At 48.1% G+C, this 22,160-nt stretch overlaps 1 protein-coding gene across 17 annotated transcripts in view; it reads right to left on the minus strand.

The window, feature by feature from the left end:
- The window catches only part of DAPK2 (death associated protein kinase 2), a 140,314-nt gene that overhangs the window by 17,183 nt on the left and 100,971 nt on the right, over positions 1–22,160 (minus strand). For 10 of the 17 annotated variants that reach the window (XM_001106327.5, XM_077939549.1, XM_077939554.1 and 7 more), the window contains 5 exons: positions 15,485–15,614; positions 6,694–6,742; positions 5,839–5,865; positions 2,293–2,445; positions 1,171–1,216 (listed from right to left, as the gene is read on the minus strand). In XM_001106327.5, coding sequence (XP_001106327.1) covers positions 1,171–1,216; positions 2,293–2,445; positions 5,839–5,865; positions 6,694–6,742; positions 15,485–15,614 — 405 coding nt within the window. Of the gene's footprint in view, positions 1–1,170; positions 1,217–2,292; positions 2,446–5,838; positions 5,866–6,693; positions 6,743–15,484; positions 15,615–19,621; positions 19,698–22,160 lie in introns of all 17 variants that reach the window. The other 7 variants (XM_077939550.1, XM_077939551.1, XM_077939560.1 and 4 more) reach the window with 2 other exon arrangements.

The raw sequence follows: 22,160 nt of genomic DNA on the forward strand, positions 1-22,160 counted from the left end.
AGCCAGGACTCCACAGGCATCTGCGCAGGGCCGCAGTGCGTGAGGCCAGGGCTCACGCAGCGGGGCTGAGGAGCATCTCTCCTTCAGGGCTCCTTGGGCCTTCCCCATCCTTCAATGAGCAGATGAAGCTGAGCAGATGAAGCCGACCTCCTCTCAGACTACTCCAGCCCTTCCTGTTCTGTCTTCCACAGGCCTCACCTTCTCTTTGTATTGATTGATTGATTATTATTTTTTAGAGAGATGGGGTCTTGGCATGTTGCTCAAGTTGGTCTTGAACCCCGGGGCTCAAGCCATCCTTCTGCTGCCTCGGCCTCCCAAAATGCTGGGATTACAGGCATGAGCCACTGCGCCTGGCCTGCCTCACCCTCTCTTATCTCTACCTTTCTTATGGTCATTTCATCCTTGCTGGCCTTCTCACGTAACAGTTAAGGTAAATGGGAAGTCTGGTGATGTCCCCAGGTGTGCATAGCTGGCCAGTCAGCAGAATTAGGGCCTGAATCCTGCTGAGTCTCACCCTCTCAAAGTGCTCTTCACTACACCAGACCACAAGAGCCTCTGGAAAGCCAGCAGCCGGAAGCCCAACTGCAAGGCGAGTTAGGCAGGGATTCATCTTTTCGCTCCAACTCTCCCCAGAGGGAACAGAATTGCCCTGACAGTGGCTGTCTCTCTTCCCCACCAGGCCTCTGTCTCGGGCCCCATTCCTCAGGGCCTGAGGAGGTGGGTGGCTGATTTAAGTGTCATCCTTGACTTAGAGCCCCAAAAATCAGAAGGAAGGAGGGCTGGTCACAAAGTTGGGGTTTTCAATTGTCATTGATCTCTCTACACCTGGGGAGTCCTGATTTCCACTTGGAGAAGTGGCAGTGACACACCCTCCAACAAAGAACGCTGTGTAAGTTGGCCCCAAAGAAAAAGGGTTTCAACTGAGGTTTGTGAGAGTTTCATTTCATAAGTTACCTGAATTTGAGACACATAAACTTAAAATGGCAAGCAAATAAACCTATTCGAACAAGCCCAGGCCCTTTGGGGCCCCTGGCTAGCTTTCATCTGTGCCCAGGGTCAGCGTTTCAAGCAAAGGCCTCTCTACAGGCCCTCTGCATCCGGCTGCCTAGGCCAACACTGGCGACAGAGCAGGGACCCTTTGCCCATTGGAACTCATGGCTGTGCCCTTACCGTGATCCAGGGGTGTCTGAGAGCCTCTTGGATTGTGAGCCGTTTCCTGCAATGAGGATTGGGAAACAGTGATGATCCATGAGGACAGAAGTTGGGAGCAACCATCTCTGTTCTCACTCTTTTTAGAACTATATTTTGGTATTATTTGGCCACTGCTGTCAAACCAGTGGAATGGAGGATGCAGAGATGGATGAGAACTGGCTGCAAATTCTGCACTCCAGGGGAAGGAAGCAGTCCAGGCAGACCCCTCAATAGAGTGGCCTTGTTACCTAAACCCATACTGTTAGTCCCAAAGCTGAATGGCCTAAGAAGTCATAAATGCTCTAATGAGCTTCCATAATCTTCCAAAAGCCAACCCTCCATTGCTAAATCCCTGGTCTCTGTTTTTCTGTTTGCCTCCTGGATCCGTTCTCTGCCTTTTGCTGCTCTGTACCCAGGTAAGTGACTCTCCCTAGCACTGCTCTTAGACAGGAAAATCAGGGCCCTTGCACTCCAGACAACCCCACTCTGGCCCTCTCTGAAGTCTGTGGGATAGAGAGGACATGGTGTTCTAGTCTGTGGACCTTTCTTCCTGCTCCATCCAGGGCATGCTCCGGGTACCCAGCACCCTGCAATCCCTGCCTATTTCATTCTTTGACCCCACAGCCACGTGGCTCACCCTGGCCCCTGGAGAAGGGATAGGGTTAGCATGTCTTCCACCGCCGCACTGTACTGACCTCTCCGAGCCTACTAGCTCCTACTCCCAACCTGAACTGGCTTGAAAATCCTGCCACTTAACCTTTTCAAATCTGAATTCCAGGTGCCTTTGGGACAGACTGCACAAGGTAATGAGCCCTAAAGAAACCCAGGCTGACTTCCAGCACACACACACACACACACACACACACACACACACACACACACGTTATTCACATTTCAACAGGAGAAGAAAGCAGAAAGACTTGAGCAAACAAGACGAATGCCACGTCTTGGCTAGGCCACACTTCCCAGCACCTGCCCGGATTAGACCACAATGGTGCAGATGACAGCTATGTCAAAGCAGGGACATACTGACAGGTCTTTGCCAGAGGTGATAGGAAGGGATCGGTACCTGAGAAACCAGTGGCTTCTCTGTCCTCTTACCGGGTCTCTTTAACCAGAAGCTTCCGAATGAAGTCCTTGGCCAGCTCGCTCGTCTGGCTGAAGAATTCCTCATCAAAGTCGTAACTCACTGCCGTGATATTTGCCAGTGTTTCCTGCTTCGTGTCTCCCAGGAAAGGGGATGCTCCACTTAGGCTGAGTACAACAGACAGGGAATCACATAACTAAGGGAAAAGTAGGTGGAAATGGGGATGACGGACTAGGGGAACCCTGCCCCATGACTGCTGCATGGAGCTGGAAGGCTCCCAGCAACACAGCCTGCCCGCTCTGGGCAGCCAACCAGCAACCCGTTCAGCTGAATCCAATTCAATACATGTTCACGGAGCTCCTCCTAAGCACCCGACAGAAACTGTGTCTTCAAGGGATGTGAAAGCGGAGGGGAGAGAAACACAGAGACGTATCTCTTTGTGATCCCCAGCAGGACAAAGCAGAATATAATGGAAGGACAGGGGAGCACAGGAAAGAGGGAGGCCCAGTGCGGCTTCACGGTGACATGGATATTTGCATCGTTTGTGTCTTGAAGAATAAAGAGGTTGTCAGAGACAGGAGACAGAAGGAGGAGACAGAAAGCCCTTCTGGGTTACAGGAGCAACTTAAGCAGAGCCCAAGAAGTTTGGAAATAGATGGGCCATTAGGGACAGGAAGGATCTGTGTGGTTCCCCAACAGGGACTGTCAAAGATGTCATACAAATAATGAGTTCTAAATCTACTATCTCCTGACTCAGATTTCAGTTGCTCATGGGATGCCTTTGTAGAGGCATGATCCAGGGGTGTCTGGATCAGAAGTGCCATTGTCCCAAACTTATTGTGTCCAAACCCATTCCAAGCATTCCCTTGATGAATGACATTACTTCATGAATGTACCCAAGCTAGAAGCACAGGAGTCACCTTGGACCCTTCTTTCTATTCCCTTGACACATCTGACTGGCCAAAAGCTTCCTTGTTGGTTCCGTTTACTAAATATCTCTTGAAAGTCATCCCCATTTCCACAGCCACTTTCTTAGCATGGTGGCAGCAAGATGCACTGGAAACATTTTGATACTGCAATTTGATAAGCCACTCATTAGCTGTGTGAAGCTAGAACCCCTCTGAGCTGTAGTTTCCTCATCTGTAAAATAAAGAAACTAAAATTCCCACCTCACATGATTGTTGTAAAGAATAAATGCATACAAAAGCCTTATGTGATCCTGGCCCACATTAAGGGCTCTGGAATTAATGGCCATTATTATTGTTATTGTGAGAACACAAAAGCCCTCTATGACCTTCCATCTTCTATCGGATCACATCTAAACTCCTGAGCAAGGCATCAAGCGTCGGTCCTTACCCCATGCTTGGTACATTTTAGCCGAACTTAAGGTTTACCATTCCTTTTCTCACGCTGTTTCCTCAGCCAGCACAGCCCTTCCCTCCTTCTCCACCCACATCCCATTCATTCCCTACATCCCAGTTCAAATCGATCCATCAATCATGTGCTCTATTCCTCTCTCAATAAACCTTCAGCAAACCAGTGGCTCCCATCTGTGTCTCAAAGAGGCGTGTTCATGCCTCCAGCCTAACCTTGGTTCCACTGGGTGTGAGTTAGGTGTATGGTGTGTTTCCCACAGACAGGGAGCCCCAGCAAGCAGGGAAGACCCTCCTTCATGTCGCATCCTGGGGCCTGGTACGGTGCCTGCCATGGAGCAGATCTCAACAAAGCTGTTAAATTCAAACAAGCCACAAGAAGACTATGCCTTCAGCAGACACTGGGATTCCTTCTTTTTTGAGACGGGATCTTGCTCTGCTGCCTAGGATGGAGTGCAGTTGTGCGATTACGACTCACTGTAACTTCTGGGCTCAAGCGATCCTCCTGTCTCAGCCTCCCAAGTAGCTGGGACTGTAGATGTGTGCCAGCACACCCCGCTAGTTTTTTGTTTTGTTTTTTGTAGAGACGGGGTTTTGTCATGTTGCCCAGCCTGATCTTGAACTCCTGGACTTAAGCATCTGCCCACCTCAGCCTTCCAAAATGCTGGGATTACATGGGATTCCTTCATAGTTCAAATCAGAGTCCTGAAGAAATCAAAGTTTCAAGAGCCAGAGTCAGACTATTCTGGCTCTGATCTGAAACTATAGATTGATGGTTCTCAGCCTTCTCTTTGCATCAAATTCAGCTGGAGTTTTAAAAGATATAGATACTAAGACTCTATCCCCAGCAATTGTGATATAATAGATCTGGGGTGGGGCCTGGGCCATGGTGGGTGTTAAAAGCTCTGCTGTGCCGCCAGGGTTGAGATCTTCTGCTGCAGCTCAGGGGGATCCACCATGTCACACAGGGTTCCTACTCCAAGTGCTGCTGGGAGAGTCAGAGACCTGATTCATAGGGATCATTGAGAGAATGATCCCCTCAGCTGCTGAGCACTGGTGCCCCCTGCCCCAACCAGTTGACTCTTACTCCAGTGTGCTATAAAAATAGCATTTTCCATGTGTGCCGTGAAGGGAAAATGGTTGGGAAGGGCTGATGGAATGAATAGTCACCAGCCCACTGTGCATGTGCCAGAGCCAGGGCTAGGAAACTTGCACGTTGACTTATTTAGCTTTTACAACACGCCCATGGCAGGAAGTTTGTGATTCTCGTTTTTCTCATGAGAAAAACAAGCCCAGAGGTTAAGTCCCTACCCAAGGTCACAGAGATGGAAAGTGATAGTATCATGGGACTCCAGCCCCAGAGGTAACTCACTACACACTGGAGCTATGCAGGAAATCTCTGTCTAAGCAACTGAATACAGGCAAAGAGGAAGGAGAAAGGAGGAGAGAGACAGTGAGAGGAAGAAAAGGGGATCTGGGGAAATGAGGAAAGAAAGAAGAGGCAAGATTGGGGAGGGCATAAGTAGCTTCACAGGGCTGTCCAAAGAGTTCTGAGTGAAGGGGACGGGCACAGTGACTCACAGCTGTAATCCCAGCACTTTGGGAGGCTGAGGCAGGTGGACCATGAGGTCAGGAATTCAAGACCAGTCTGGCCAACAGAGTGAAACCCTGTCTCTACTAAAAATACAAAATTAGCCAGGCATGGTGGTGGGTGCCTGTAATCCCAGCTACTTGGGAGGGTGAGGCAGGAAAATTGCTTGAACCCAGGAGGCGGAGGTTGCAGTGAGCCAAGATCGTGCCACTGCACTTCAGTCTGGGTGACAGAGCAAGACTCCGTCTCAAAAAAAAAAAGAGTTCTGAGTGAAAAGTAACATTCTCCAGTACACCTCAGTCTGGGGGAGGCTAAACAGGGGAGTCCTGGCATTCTACAGGAGAAATGCAGACACAGGCTGTACAGAGTGGAGAGCCCGAGGCTGCTCCCGTGGATGCCTACTCAACCTCAATGCCAGGGTCAGATGGATACAATGAACCTACAGCACTTAGCCTCAGGCTTGCTGTGTGGACTTAACGCATCTGGATTATGGTGGGTGCTTAGTAAATGTCAGTCTGTCAGCCTGCCCCTCTCTCATTCCTTCTGGTTCCCCCAGATCTAAGCTGAGCCAGAGCCCCTAGATCAGGGATACTCACAGGATGTAGGTGATGACGCCTATGCTCCTGCAAAATAAAGAACAGTCAAGTCAGGGCCGCCTGGGTCCAATCCCCGACGAGCAAGGACACCCTCATGGATCTCAGGGGAAGAGGTCACTTGCCTCCTCCACAGTAGACCCTGGATGCCGTCTCATGCTCCACACCCCTCTCCATCCCTCTCCTCAGCAGCAGCCCGGGATGTGTGTGGAGTCATCGAGCTCCGAATCCTGAGTCTGAAGACCCAAGTTCAAGATCAGACTCTTGCACTTGCAGGCTGTGTGATTTAGGTAAGTCCCTTACCACCTGGGAGCCCTTTTCCCCTTATAAAATGAGGATAATGATAACTACCTTACAGGACTGTTGGCAGGATTTTAGAAAACCAGGTAACAAAGGTGCTTGGCCAACTGTAAAGCAGGGTCCAAATGAAACGAGTCCCATCTGTGCAGAGAACTAATCCCTGCAGTATCCGCAGGCCCAGCACAGTGCCCAGAATGCATGGACTTTCAGTGACCACTTGGTTGGCCGACTGAGTGAGCTACTGTTACTATTATATTTAACCTGGCTGGGGCAGGCCCAGGGGTGAGCCTGCACCCTCCACCTTGCCTCTCTTTTTGCTCCTCCATTCCTGATAAAGCTCTGACCTGGTCAGGAGCTAACTGGCCTCAGGTCCAGGCCTAGAGGCCTCCAGCTGCCCTGGCCACAGGTCTAACATACTGGGGGAGCAGCCAGAGGCTCTGAACAGTGAGTGTGGAGTAAGGGGCTTTCATGGTTAAGGGGATGTCACCTGGAGCAGGATCTGAGGCCTTCTGCCCTTGGAAAGATTGCTAGGTCACCTGGGTGGCCTGTCCAACTTACCACATGTCAGCCTCCAGACCCAGGGGTTCATAGTTCACAATTTCTGGAGCTGAAAGAAGTCATATTAAATAGTCAACATGAGTGTGAAAATGAGAGGAGAGATGGTTGTAGGGAATTTTAGGGAATTTGGTGCCAAATGTCTCCATCCTAAATCTCCAGGAAAATTAGAGCAGCAGATAAAGGTGATCTGCGTCTAAGATTTCTGAGGAAAGGAGTTGCCATGGCCCAAATGTTTGTGTGTCCCCAAAATTCATATGTTGAAAGCAAATCCCCAATGCAATAGTATTAAGAGGTATAGTCTTTAGGAGGTAACTAGGTCATGAGAATGGAAACCTCTCAAGTGGGACTAGTACCCCTATAAAGAGGCCTGAGGGCTGGGTGTGGTGGCTCACACCTATAATCCCAGCACTTTGGGAGGGTGAGGCAGGAAGACTGCTGGAGCCCAGGAGTTGGAGACCAGCCTGGGCAACACAGTGAGACCCCATCTCCACAAAAAATTTTTAAAAATTACCTGGGTGTGGTGGTACATGCCTGTAGTCCCAGGTACTTGGGAAGAGGCTGAGGTGGGAGGATTGCTTGAGCCTGGGAAGGTTGAGGCTGCAGTGAGCCATAATTGTACTACTACTCCAGCCTGAGTGACAGAGTGAGACCCAATCTTAAAAAAAAAAAGGGAAAGAAAAAGAAAACGAGGCCTGAGAGAGCTTGTCTGCCCCTTTGATCATTTGACAACTTAGCAAGAAGGTGCCATCTATGAAACAGGGTGAGCTCTCACCAGATTCCAAAGGTGCCTCACTGGCACCTTGACCTTGGCCTTCCCATCCTCCAAAACTGTAAGCAATAAATTTCTGTTGTTTATAAATGACCCACTTTAAGGTATTTCATCAAAGCAGCCCAAAAGGACTAAGAAAAGAGTTGTCTGTTATCCTGGTAGAAACCTTTTACAAACAGGCCTTGATAGGAAAAGGAAAAGTACACAGAACACCTGAAAAAGGAAGAGGAGAGCAGGGAGAGGAAGGTACAGGAAGGAGAAATGGGGCCTTGGCTATGCAGCCTGCTTTAGAACTCTCTGGTAAAGACCAGTCATGTCAGTGCTGGAAAGCGATGAAGAAGAAGGCATTTTCCTCTGAGTCTGGTCTGAAAGAGGGTCCCTCCCACCTGATGAGCAGGAGGACATTCTTGGGGGCCCCTGAGACAATGAGCTTGAGGTGCCTGAGGGGCAGCCAGGGGAAGATGTCCAGGGGCAGGCTTCAGGGGAGTGGGTCAGAGCCATCATGTTTGGAGCCATCCATGTACAGAAAGGAGCAGGAGCTGAGCCAACGATGTGATGACCAGGAGAGGGTGCAGAGTCTAGGAGAGATGGCTCTGCCAAGGAGACAAGAAGACCAAATGCTCCCCAGAGATCAAGCAGATAATCCCTGGAAAGTGAGTGTTGAATTTCACAGCCCCACAGTGCCCAGAGTGTCAAGAAGGTACAGGCTGGGCACGGTGGCTCACATCTATAATCCCAGCACTTTGGGAGGCCGAGGTGGGTGGATCACTTGAGGTCAAGATTGGAGACCAGCCTGGCCAACATGGCAAAACCCCATCTCTACTAAAAATATAAAAAAAGTAGCTGGGTATGGTGGCGAGTGCTTGTAATCCCAGCTACTTGGGAGGCTGAGGCATGAGAATTGCTTGAACCTGGGAGGTGGAAGTTGCAGTGAGCTGAGATCATGCCACTGCACTTCAGCCCGGGTGACAGAGTGAGACCCTGTCTGGGAAAAAAAAAAAAAAAAAGGACCGGGTGTGGTGGCTCATGGCTGTAATCCCAGCACTTTGGGAGGCCAAGGTGGGCAGATTACCTGAGGTTAGGAGTTTGAGACCAGACTGACCAACATGGTGAAACCCTGTCTCTACTAAAAATACAAAATTAGCTGCGCGTGGTGGCGCATGCCTGTAATCCCAGCTACTCAGGAGGCTGAGGCAGGAGAATCGCTTGAACCCAGGATACGGAGGTTGCAGTGAGCCAAGATCACGCCATTGCACTCTAGCCTGGGCAACAAGAACGAAATTCCATCTCCAAAAAAAAAAACAAAAAGAAGGTACACAGATGTGGAGGTAAGGCATAGATGACACTTTTTAAAAGCTTGGAGATTATGGAGACAAAAGAGGGGACAGTAGCTTAAGAAGGACTGTTCATCCATGCTTTTTACATTTTCACTACTACATGGTAATCCATCATGTGAATGTGTATCATTTTGTAGTCATTCTCTCAGAGTTCGTTTAAATGGCTTCCATTTTAAAAAATTATTGAAACGACATTGCTATGAATTTTTTTTTTTTGCATGTGTTTCCTAATGTGCACATGAAAGACTTTCTTTAGGTCAGTGATAATTCAAAGTGTGGTCTGCAGAGACAAACAGTTCATAGACTCACTGGTCCAACAAGATAGGCACAGAAATTTGGACTATGCATTTAGAGACTCTTATAGCAATGTGACACTGCTGTGACATCCAAACCGTGGTCATTTTTCTAATAATTTATTTGTTTTTATTTTTGTTTTTTTGAGACAGAGTTTCATTCTTTTTGCCCTGTCTGGAGTGCAATGATGCGATCTCGGCTCACCGCAACCTCCACCTCCTGGGTTCAAGTGATTCTCCTGCCTCAGTCTCCCAAGTAGCTGGGATTACAGGCACATGCCACCAAGACAAGCTAATTTTATATTTTTAGTAGAGACAGAGTTTCGCCATGTTGGCCAGGCTGGTCTCAAACTCCTGACCTCAGGTGATCCACCTCCCTCGGCCTCCCAAAGTGCTGGGATTACAGGCATGAGCCATAGCACCTGGCCTAAGAATTTATTTTTTATTGTATCTTACTGAAGTAGCAGTTCAAGACAGACTGATTTTTTTGTTTGTTTGTTTTTGAGACAGGGTCTTGCTTATTTACCCAGGCTGGAGTGCAGTGGCACAATCACAGCTCACTGCTGACTCAACCCCCTGGGGTTAAGCGATCCTCCCACCTCAGCCTCCCAAGTAGCTGGGACCACAGGCATGTGCCACTATACCAGCTATTTTTTAAACTGTTTTTGTAGAGATGAGGTCTCACTACATTGCCCAGGCTGGTCTCAAATTTCAAGCCTCTGGCCTCAGCCTCCCAAAGTGCTGGGATTACAGGCGTGAGCCACCACGTCCAGCCGAATTTTTTTTTTTTTTAAAGCTTTCATCATAGATTGAGAAGCAGAACTCACTTTCTCATGCCATTTATCTGAGATATATACACTTTTATTTCTGTCATCAACATGCTTTTATTTGTCTGTTTTTTTTTCTGTGCCTTTCTTTTCCTTTCTTGCCTTCTTTAAAACAAAGACTTTCGGTTTCATTGTTTTTTCCCCAACTTCTTTTTTTTAACAACTATCTTTGAGACATAACTGTGGATATCTAACAAATTCTAATATAAATCAACATTTTGATGCTCCTCTAACAATCTAAAAACCTCAGAACATTAATTTTAAACACTGATCCATCTAACATTTTCTTCATGTTTTAGTTTTATCCTATTTTTTTTTTTGAGATGGAGTCTTGCTCTTATTACCCAGGCTGGAGTGCAATGGTGCCAACTTGGCTCACTGCAACCTCCACCTCCTGGGTTCAAGCAATTCTCCTGCCTCAGCCTTCCGAGTAGCTGGGATTACAGGCACCCACCGCCACTCCCAGCTAATTTTTGTATTTTTAGTAGAGTTGGGGTTTCACCATGTTGGCCAGGCTGGCTGATCTTGAACTCCTGACCTCAGGTGATCTGCCCGTCTCAGCCTCCCAAAGCGCTGAGATTACAGGTGTGAGCCATGGCGCCCAGCCTATTGTTTTGTTTTTTGAAACACACTCTCACTGTCGCCCAGGCTAGAGTACAGTGGTGCTATCTCGGCTCTCTGCAACCTCCACCTTCCAGGTTCAAGCAATTATCCTACTTCAGCCTCCAGAGTAGCTGGGACTACAGGCGTGAGCCACAATGCCTGGCTAATTTTTTGTATTTTTAGTAGAGGTGGGGTTTCACCATGTTGCCCAGGCTAGTCTCGAACTCCTGGCCTCAAGTGATCTGCCCGTCTTGGCCTCCCAAAAATGCTGGGATTACAGGCATGAGCCACTGTGCCCAGCCATCATCACAATTTTAGGCAGAAAAATGTTTACATTTGCTTAATATTTACTGATTTCTTTGCTTCTCTTACTTCTTGCTTTGAGGCCTCCCTTCAGAGTTCATTTCTTTAATTCAGAAGTACATCTTTTAGAACTTCTGCTAATGATGGTCTATTGGTGGTAAACTCTATATCAATGTTTTGGGGGTTTTTAAATTGTTCTTCTTTGTTTTTCTTACATCTTTGCCCTCATTGTTTTTTTTTGTTTGTTTTTTGTTTTTTTTTTCTGATACATGATCTCACTCTGTCGTTCAGGCTAGAGTGCAATGGCGCGATCTCAGCTCACGACAACCTCTCTCTCCTGGGTTCAAGTGATCCTCCTGCCTTAGCCTCCCAAGTAGCTGGGATTACAAGCGTGCACCGCCACATCTGGCTAATTTTTGTATTTTTAGTAGAGGCAGGGTTTCACCATGTTGGTCAGGCTGGTCTCGAGCTCCTGACCTCAAGTGATCCACCCGCCTTGGCCTCCCAAAGTGCTGGGATTACAGGCATAAGCCACCATGCCTGTCCTCACTCTTGAGATATATTTCTGGGCACACAATTATGGGTTTACTTTTATTTTTCGTCAGCTCTTTGGAGATAATATTCCACTGGATACTGGCTTCCACTGTTGTTTGGAGAAATATGCTGTTGATCTAATTATTGTTCTTTTGTAGGTATTTGTCTTCTCTCACTGCTTTGTCTTGGTACCCTTCAATTTCACTATAATGTATCTAGGTAAGATTTTTGTTTTTTCTGCATGGTATGTATTGTCCTTTCTGTGTCTGTGGATGCATGGATGCAGTTCTGAAAATTCTCAGCCATTCTCTTCAAATAGTGCTTCTCCTTTTTTTTTGTCTCTATTTCCTCCTTTTAGAATTCCAAAGAGACCTGTGATGGGTTTTCTCTTTTTACTCTCTTACTTTTCCTCTCTTTCATTTTCTACGTCTTTGTCACTCTGTGGTGCTCTAGCTAACTTTTTTTTTGAAACGGAATCTCGCTCTGTTGCCCAGGCTGGAGTGCAGTGGCGCGATCTCGGCTCACTGCAAGCTCCGCCTGCCGGGTTCACGCCATTCTCCTGCCTCAGCCTCTCGAGTAGCTGGGACTATAAGTGCCCGCCACCACGCCCGGCTAATTTTTTGTATTTTTAGTAGAGATGGGGTTTCACCGTGTTAGCCAGGATGGTCTCGATCTCCCAAGCTGTGATCCGCCCGTCTCGGCCTCCCAAAGTGCTGGGATTACAGGCGTGAGCCACCGTGCCCGGCCTCTAGCTAACTTTTTTCAGCTCTTTCAATTCTTCGACTCTCTCCTTCGCTGTATATAATCTGATGTTTAACCCATTCACAGAGTTTTAAATTTCAGCAATTAAATTCCTTCAAGTTCTATTATCTAGTTCTTTTTAAAATTCATCTGGTCATTTTTGACACCTCTTGTTGCTTGCTCATTCTTGTGAGTCTACCTTTTATTTCTATGTATATAAAATGTACTTTAATGTGTATATTCCACTAGTGTATATATTCCATCCATCAGATGTTATAGTCAACATCTGATAATTCCAGTATCTTATGTCCTTGAACGTCTAAATTTTGCTAGTCTCTAACTGAAGTGGTGACAAGCGAACTTGCCTCTAGGGGAGGTCCTTCTGTTGAATTTTCTTGCTGCTCACTGCTTTAGCTCCAACTTGTCAGCTTTTGGCGGTGGGACAGGTGGTGCTGAAGGAGTTACTATGTTTAAAGATTTCTCTGACCAGGAGCAATGGCTCACTGGCTCACGTCTGTAATCCCAGTACTTTGGGAGGCCAAGGCAGGGGGATCACTTGAGGTCAGGAGTTGGAGACCTGCCTGGCCAACAGGATGAAACCCTATCTCTACTAAAAACACAAAAATTAGCCAGGCATGGTGGTGGGTGCCTGTAATCCCAGCTACTAGGGAGGCTGAGGCACGAGAATCACTTGAACCCAGGAGGTGGAGGTTGCAGTGAGCTGAGATCACACCTGTGCCCTCCAGCGTGGGCGACAGAATGAGACTCTGTCTCAATAAATAAATAAAAATAAAGATTTCTCTTACTTCCCGTGAGACCAGAATTTCACGAAAAAGAAAATTTTTCTCAAGAATCCAGTTTTGTAAGCCAGGCATGGTGGCTCACACCTGTCACCCAGCACTTTGGCAGGCTGAGGTGGGGGGATCACTTGGGTCCGGGAATTTGAGATCAGCCTGGGCAATATAGTGAGACCCCACCTCTACAAAACATTTTAAAAATTTGCCAGGCATAATGGTGCATGCCTGTAGACCAAGCTACTCAGGAGGTTGAGGTGGGAGGATTACTTGAGCCCAGGACATTGAATCTGTGGTGAGGTATGATGGCACCACTGCACTCCAGCCTGGGTGACAGAGTGAGACCCTGTCTCAAAAAAAAAAAAAAAAAAAAAAATCCAGTTTTGTAGCTGGAGGGCTTTTTAGAACACCTAATCCACCCTAGTACTAAAAGCTGACATTAATTTTTTGACCCTGGGTCTCAGGTTACAATATCAAAGGAATGGTAGGAGCAGGGGAAAATGGTTAAAACCTATTTCTCAGGGGTCTTGGGAAAGAAAGTCATCATAATTTAGCCAAGGGTTTGGAGAAGTCATCTTATATATTTTAAGGTAAGATAAAACCAGTGCAAACAAAACCATACTGGCTCACAAAAGTCAATGATGTGTATATCTTTCCAACTCTGTATTGAGTGACAACATGCCACTATCTTGAAATTGGCCAATGCTATAAATTAGGGAATTTGTTTTTGAGACCTGGTTATTTATCAGCATACCACTGGACAAAACTCTCCATAGTACAGCCTCATCCATCAATAACCCACTCACACGAACAGTCTAGTGTGAACTCTCGGCTCCATTTGCAGTGGACAGTGACTTGTCCCTGATAAATGGCTTACTCTGGCCTTACTCCCCTGATGGGGTATCAGTGAACCTGGGAGGTGTTCCTCCTCTCCTCTGGCTCCCTCCCCACCCCTCTTCCGATACCTCTCCCACCCCAACACCAGACCTTTTTCCCTCACTCACTCAAGGCCATGACTGATCCCATTGACTTTGCCAGAGTGGATATCTCATATGAACAGTCTTTTCAGAACATCTATTTCACTTGCTTTACACTTAATCACATCCTGTCTTGTGACACCTCTTCCATTATTGCTCTGAGTTTCTAGTTGTTTATTGTTAACAATTAGAATAAATTTAACTAATAGACATGCGTTTTTATCACATATGAGAATGGTGGGTAGCAACCGCTCTTTCAGACAAAGCTCGAGTCTAGATGTCTGTGCCCCAGGTTTAAGTTGGCTTGGCCACCAACTTGTGACCTTGGGTGTGTCATTCTGAGTATGACTGTGTCCCCCATACATCACCTAATATCTGTCATACGGTAGGTGATAAATAACTTGAGTTGACCTTAACTAAAATCCCCCAGCCTGTCATCTCCACATATGTTAAACTTGACCAGAGAATCCAAAAAGATCCTTCTGGCACTCTTATTTGGTGGTTTGATGTCTTGTCTCTACAACTGAATTGTAAGCTCTTTGAGGGCAGGGTTTCCTTAGACAACCTGGCATAACGGGAAGAGCACAGGCTTTGCTGTTGGCTGTATCTGTATTTGAATCTCAGCTCCACTGCCTACTGGTTGTGTTGCCTTGAACAAGTCACTTGTTGGAGAAAATAATTAACTTTGCTTCATGAAGCCATTTGAAGATAATTAAGAGAATGTTTGTAGAGCATGAGACATAGTGCCTGGTATACAGCAAGGGCTTCCTGCCCTGGGATCTGTGGGGTCTCTGAACAGCATTCTACAGTGGCTGCAGAGCCTGAAAATCCATCAGGAGGTTCGCCTGACACATTCTTTCTTTTTGATTTGACTGTGGTCAGAAGTTTTAGCACCCAGATTTTGAGGACATCATGCATGCCCTCCCTGTCTCCAAGACCACTCCAACTCCCAAAGCAGATACACAGATGGTGGTTCTCAGGGCTCATTCCTTCCCCCTGTACAGGCTGTTTCTTCATGACCCCAACTTCCTCCCCAAGCCCTGTAGGGAGGCTTCTGGGGTACAGAATAGGCAGGGGCCTGGGCCAAGGGTGAGAGAAACAGAGGGAAGAGAAAGCAGCCAGGGCCCCACTGGAGCTAGGCACCCCCATGCATGAATAAAGCCAGGCATAGAGGAGAGGCGAGTGGGTGGATGTGGAATTTGGCAGATGATTTCCCTTTTCCTTTTCAGGAAATCAAAAGCTAGTTCAGAGAAGGTTGAGTTTATGGGAATTCAAGAGCGCGAGGTAATTTTAAATCTTCACAAGAATAAACTCATCTAAGAGCAGGAGGTGGGGCCAGGGCTGCGAGGGTTTAACCTTATAGGCTGTAGCCCCACTGAGAGCCACTGGGCCCCATTCAGCCCTTGCCCCACTGAGCACTCAAAGGCTACACCTGGGCCCTCACCCCCAGGCCCAACAAGACATTTCCTTCTCCACCCATTAGGTTTCTAGGGATGTCCCAACGTATCATCTCTTTGCCCAGAGGCCATAGCCCCAGACACAGGTTTCTTCCCAGGATCTCTACCTTTGATGCTCAGATTCTTAGCTGAGAAAGAAACAGGCCTAAAACTCACCGACAAATTCCGGCGTCCCAAAAATGTTCTTAAATTCAACTCCATCTTCTATTTCGTGAGCCAGACCAAAGTCAATCAGCTTGATGTGTGGAATAGGAATATTCTTGTCTAACAACATAATGTTTTCTGGCTGGACAACAAAAAGGAGAAAAAAAAAAAAGGAAGGAAGGAAGAAAAGAAAAAAAAAGACGATAATTAAAGGCTGGTTGGTTTGTGTTTTGGCTTTGGGGTTTGGGGTGGGACTTGGTGTTCTTTTTAGGAGACTGAAACAGCATAAACTCTTCCTTGTTTTTGTGTCCTCAGTCTTCTCTGTGAACTCAAAGACAGGCAAAGCATTGAGGGCAAGGCCTGGGTTTTACTAAACCTTCTGCTCACAGCAGAACTGAAGACTCTAGCCTTCATCTCCGTTCTGTCTCTGAGTGGCAGATCCCTTTAATGCAGTGCCTCTGTTTTCCCATCTGTCAAATGGGGTCAGAGATACTTGCAGCATTTCCTGTAAACAAACCCAGCACTGCTGTGTGAGTGTGAAAGGGAGGGGGACATCCCAGCTTAGCCTCTGTTTATACTTGGCTTACTGACTTGGTCTTCCTGACCGCCTCTTTCCCCTGGCCAGCCAGCTTCCTGTTGACAACATTCCCCTCCTCTAGATTAACTGTGTAGCCCACATTTCTCTCTGTGTTTAACTAATTTTGGTCCTCAGCAGGACACAGGAAAAAATGCACCCCATTTCCAGGGAAAATACCAGCCGCTCAGGCTATTTCCAGCCCAGCAAGCAGCTGCCAGGTCTGACACAACAATGCAGGTGTGTGCGGGGTAGGGGAAAGCCCCTCACACACCCATGGGCCTGGCCCTCGCACATCCCAAACTCCCAGTGAGGCTGCAATGGAATCCTGAGCTCTCCCTTCTCACTCCCACCCAACCACTCAGACTATGGTCCCCTCTGCTTCACCCACTTTCTCCCACCACACAACTTTCCTTCACTCCACTCTAAAGGAAATGTCCCGAAAACACAATCCACACAAAATCCGTATACAAATGTTCACAGCAGCATATTCCCAATAGCCCTGAAGGGGAAACAGTGAATGAATGGATAAACAAGATGTGAACACCCATAGCACATCTAGTATCCACATGTGAATGCTCTTTGGCCATAAAAAGGAATGAAGTCAAAAAAATAAAAAGGAATGAAATACTGCTGGGCACGGTGGCTCACGCCCGTAATCCTAGAACTTTGGGAGGTCGAGGCGGGTGGATTACTTGAGGTCAGGAGTTTGAGACCAGCCTGGCCAACATGGCAAAACCCCTGTCTCTTCAAAAAATACAAAAGCTGGGTGTGGTGGTGCACTTCTGTAGTCCCAGCTACTCAGGAGGCTGAGGCAGGAGAATCGCTTAACCCAGGAGGTGGAGGTTGCAGTGAGCCAAGATCATGCCACTGCACTCCAGCCTGGGCAACAGAGTGAGTCTCCATCTCAATAAATAAATAAATTAATTAATTTAATTTAATTAAATATAAAGAGGAATGAAGTATTGATACCTGCTACAGCAGCAATGAACCTTGAAAACATTATGCTAAGGGAAAGAACCAGTCACAAAAGACAAAAAATATTCCATTGATACAAAATACCCAGAATAGGCAAATCCACAGAGACAGAAAATAGATTAGTCGTCGCCTAGGATTGGGGGAATGGAGAGATGGGGAGTACAAGGTTTCTTTTCTATTTTCTATAAATGATGGTGGTGTTGGTTATTTAACTTCGTAAACGGTACACATTAAGTGAATAAATTATATAGTATGTGAATTATATCACCATAAAGCTATTAAATAAAAAAAATATTTAAGAAAATCGAACATCCCTGTTTCTTAAAGCACTCAAGGGCTTCCATACCTTGCACCTTTGCGCACGCCATCTGCTCTGCCTGGAAAGCCTTCTGTTCAGTCTCTGCCCATTGAAATCCTAGCTGGGCTTCAAAGTCTAACTCAATCCACGGTGTTCTTGCAGACTTTCCTCAGCAACCCTAAGCACCCTCCACCACCCCCAGGAGTGAGCCCCACCCTCCTCCAGGCCCCACCAAGCTTATTTGAACCTTTCTGTGATGAATATTTGGCATGCTTTCTCTTGTCTAGCGATCCTTTGCTGTTTTTATCATAGCTCCCCTACCAGAGCTTTCTTCAGCTGGAAGGAGGATTCATATCTTTGCATCTTTGCATCTTTGCCCCTGCAGTGCACAGCATAGCAGCTGGCGTGCTGAGGGTGACCCTAGCTGTTAGCTGGACTGATACTGAATCTGGACGGATGCCTCCCCCATGTGCCCCTGGCTGCCTATGGTCTCTGTGACCTTCCAGCTGGAAACTTCCACTCAAGGGAGCTGGCTGAGGCCTTCCCCAACTTTTTTTCCTTTTTTAAAAAAATAAATAACACATTTCCTTTTGCATTTTTTGCTTTTTTATTCTTCTTCCCCTCTGGAGATTACTCTCAACACGGTTTTGAAAATGTGTCCAAGTCTTTCCCCAAGACACCGCAAATTTCCCCAAGGCCGTACAGAAAGGAGCATGACGGTAGGCGAGGTCAGCTTATGACCTGGAGAGGATCCAGGAAAATGGGCCCACTCCAGCACCCCTGAACATCCCACTGGGGGCTACCCACAGACCCCAAGTGTCCTGGCACCCCATGCAGTCAGCTGCAACCTCCCGACTGCCAACTATCTCCCAGGTAGACAGTTTCACCCTCTTAGGAACTTCTCCTCTCCTCCAGGGAAAAGACCCTGAGACATGTCTCCGGTGCTGAAAGGCCATGGCCCCAGCCCTCCCAACCACCATAGCTGAGGGCCTAGGACACTGCCACACACCACATGCTGACTGGGGGTGGGAGCCACAGTGGGCGGAGGTGGAAACACCAGATGTGGTGATCCCCAGGACTATGGAGCAGCAGGGATGAGGTGGTGGAGGGGAAGAATTGAGGCTGAAATCTCCAAGGCAACGCTGCCTGAGAGATGGGAAGTCTCCTTCCTCACATCCACTCACCTCTGTGGCACACAGTCCAGGAGAGATGGTTTCCCCACTGGCCTATAAGAACCTCAGGGCAGGCTGGGCACAGTGGCTCACGCGTGCAATCCTAGCACTTTGGGAGGCCGAGGCTGGGGGATCACCTGAGGTCAGGAGTTCGAGACCAACCTGGCCAATATGGTGAAACCCCATCTCTACTAAAAATATAAAAATTAGCTGGGTGTGGTGGCATGCGCCTGTAATTCCAGCTACTCGGGTGGCTGAGATAGAAGAATCAGTTGAACCCAGAAGGCGGAGGCTGCAGTGAGCCGAGAACACACCACTACACTCCAGCCTGGGCAACAAAGTGAGACTCCATTTCAAAACAACAACAACAACAAAAAAGAACCTCAGGGCAAGACCATGTTCCCCCCAACCCCCCAGTCCCATCTGTCCTCAGCCCCACCCTAAGAATCTAACACACAGCAGGTGACTTCTCTCCTGCTTGGAACACTCTCCCCGCACTACCCGAACCCCAAACCTGGTTAGTTCCTATTCACATTTCAGCAAAGGTAGTACCTCCTCCAGAAGGCCTTTCCTGCTCTTTCCCTGCCTACCACCCTCCCCAGTTCCCAAAGTACCCTGTAATACCCGAATGCGGTGCTTCTTACTCTGATGAGCTTGTCTGCTTGTCTCCCTCTACTGGGTTGCCCAAGGGTTTTGTTCCTGTCATCTCCCCAGAGGTTGGGATAGAGCCTGATATCCAGCAGGCGCTTAATATCTGTGCCCTAAGTGAAGACAGGTGCCCCGATTAAGCCCCTGCAATATACAGGACCCAGTGCTAAGCAAACATGCGACATACTTTATACTTCATTGAACTCTCAACTACCTCATGTGCTGGGTGTTACCATTCCTCTTTTGGGAAAAAAAAAAAAAAAAAGAAACCATGACTGGCCAGGTGTGGTGGCTCACGCCTGTAATCCCAGAACTTTGGGAGGCAGAGACAGGAGGATTGCTTAAGCCCAGGAGTTCAAGACCAGCCAAGGCAACATGGCGAAACCCTGTCTCTACAAAAAAAAATTTAAAAATTAGCCCAGCATGGTGGCACACACTTGTAGTCCCAGCTACTCAGGATACTGAAGTGGGAGGATCACCTGAGTCCAGGAGGTTGAGGCTGCAATAAGCTATGATTGTGCCACTATACTCCAGACCTGGCAACAGAGTGAGACCCTGTCAAAAAGAAAAAAAGAAAAGAAAAGCAATGAAACCAAGACTATAACATTAGCTTGTATTATCCCTCATTAGGAATTTTAACCTTTATCTCTCAGGCCCCAAAGCCTGTGCTCCTAACCACTAAACTAAATGATTCCCCTTCCTTGCTTCTCAGGGGTCTTATTAATCTAGCCCAGGGGGACCGGGTGCAGTGGCTCATGCCTGTAATCCCAGCACTTTGGGAGGCTGAAGTAGGTGGATCACTTGAGGTCAGGAGTTCAAGACTAGCCCAACATGGTGAAACTCCGACTCTACTAAAAAAGATACAAAAATTAGCTGGGTGTGGTGGCACATGCCTGTAGTCACCACTACTCAGGAAGCTGAGGCCAGAGAATTGCTTGAACCCGGGAAGCAGAGGCTGCAGTGAGCTGAGATCGTACCACTGTAATCCAGTCTGGGCAACAGAGAGGGACTCTGTCTCAAAAAAAAAAAAAAAAAACTATCCCAGACAGAAGCAGCAATGCCACTCTGGCCTGGCAACCTGGGGCAACCTCATGCCTGGCTCAGACACAGCTGTTTCCTCCTCTGGCACCTGCGTCCTACCCCAGGTTGCCTTTTCTTCTGGTGATGCTTCCATGCAAGTGAGTAGCCCCAGACCCCATCCCTGGCCTCAGGAGCTCCTGAGCAGGAGGTCCTCAAGTCAGATGAGAAAACGGAGGTCCTGGCAGAGGGAACACCCAAGCTGGGTCTGGATAAAGGGATGTAGCCTGGGAGTTTCAGGCTGGAAGGTGGCCATGGGGCAGCAGGAATGCTCTGTTGGGTGGTCAGGACCCGGGTTCTTGTCCCCACCTTCACCACTCATTGGGCCATTTGGACCAGACATACCCACAGACTCAGACCTGCCCTGATTGGGAGTAAAGAGAGGCCATGGCTCCCTGCCATCCAGTGATGTTTCTACTTCCGTCCTAGCCCACCACGGTGCCTATAGGCTGGCCAGGGGATTTGGGCCGCCAAACCTGAAGCTCCACCTGCTTTCAGACAGGCTTCCTTCTTGCTGTCCCAAGCTCCACTACTGGCCTTGATGACAGCCAGGACAGAGGGCAAGGACTAACATTTACAGCATGTTTACTAAGCCAGATTTGATGCTAGTGCTCTGTGTGATCCTTGCAGCCATCCTGAGTGACAGGTACTGTTATCAACTCCATTTCACAGATAAGCAAACGGGGCTCACACAGGGCTAAATGATTTGCCCAAGGTGCAACAGTTTGTAATGTCACAGTCAGTGGGAAGCAGTGGGGTGGGGGCTTCCCTGGCAGTCCAATCCCTTTCTTCCCAACACATCACTGAGTCTGGCTAAATATCTTCAGTGTTCCCACTGGCCACCGGAGAAAGTCCAAACGCCCTGCCTGATATTTGAGGTAGTCAAGGCACTGGCTGCCCCATGCTCTCTTTCCAGCCTCACCACCCATCCCTTGCCTGTACCTGCTCTATATCCCCGCAGGGTGGGCACTACCACTCCAGAACAACATCTCAACTCCATCCTTGCTCTGGCTTGGAATGCCTGTCCTACTCCTCTTCATTTTCAGAGCCTCTTCCCCCTCAACCCTGCCTCCTCTTACTCCCTTACTTAAAAGAGAGAGAATCTTTTTTTTAAAAAAAGAGATGAGATGTTGCCCAGACTGGATTTAAACTCCTGAGCTCAAGTGATCCTCCCCGCTCAGCCTCCTGAGTAGTTGGGATTACAGACACGAGCCACCCTAACACCCAGCTAACTCCCTTAGTTCTCACTGAGCTTCCCCCGACCCTGCACTCTAACCCCTCAGTGTTGATGACCCTGGCCTGCTGGCAGTCCTAAGCTGTAGGCTGTCTCTCACAGGTGATGCCACTTTCCTAGGTGGCAGGCTTTTCCCTGGGAAAATTCAAATTGGTTTTAGGGTTCCTGGCATCCCCTGTGGCATCTTGCATCCTGCATGTTCCATTAATATTTGGGGAAATGAATTGAAAGAATCCAGGGCCAGAGGCTCCTCCTTTTCTGCCCCATGGAGGCCCCGCACCACCACTAGGGGCTCCAGAGTGCACTGTGATGGGGACTGAGCAGGAGGGAACGGGACTAAGGGAGGGTCCAAAAGGAAGCTAAGGGTCAGCAAAGTGGCAGTTCCCCAGGGATTTAGTCTAAGCTTCTCTGCTTCCTCCCTCCTCAAACAGAGCAGCGTGGTGAAAAAAAGGCCAGGCCTGAGGATTGGAAAACTGCACACACATCCAGCTCCACCACCCAAGGCCGTGTGAGCTTAAGCAGGCCACGTCCTTTCTCTGGGCCTCAGCCCCCCAACTCTGAGTCAGGCAGTGGATGGTATCCAAAGCCCCTTCAAGCTCTAGGCTCTGCAGTTTCGAGATGGCACAACCTCCCAAGCTGGCTGGGAAAATTCCTACTGCTTTGGGTTCTAAGGCAGGACTTGTAAAGGCGCAGGTCTCCTGGCCCCA

This window comes from Macaca mulatta, chromosome 7 (genome assembly GCF_049350105.2).
Source record: "Macaca mulatta isolate MMU2019108-1 chromosome 7, T2T-MMU8v2.0, whole genome shotgun sequence".
Lineage (NCBI taxonomy): Eukaryota > Metazoa > Chordata > Mammalia > Primates > Cercopithecidae > Macaca > Macaca mulatta.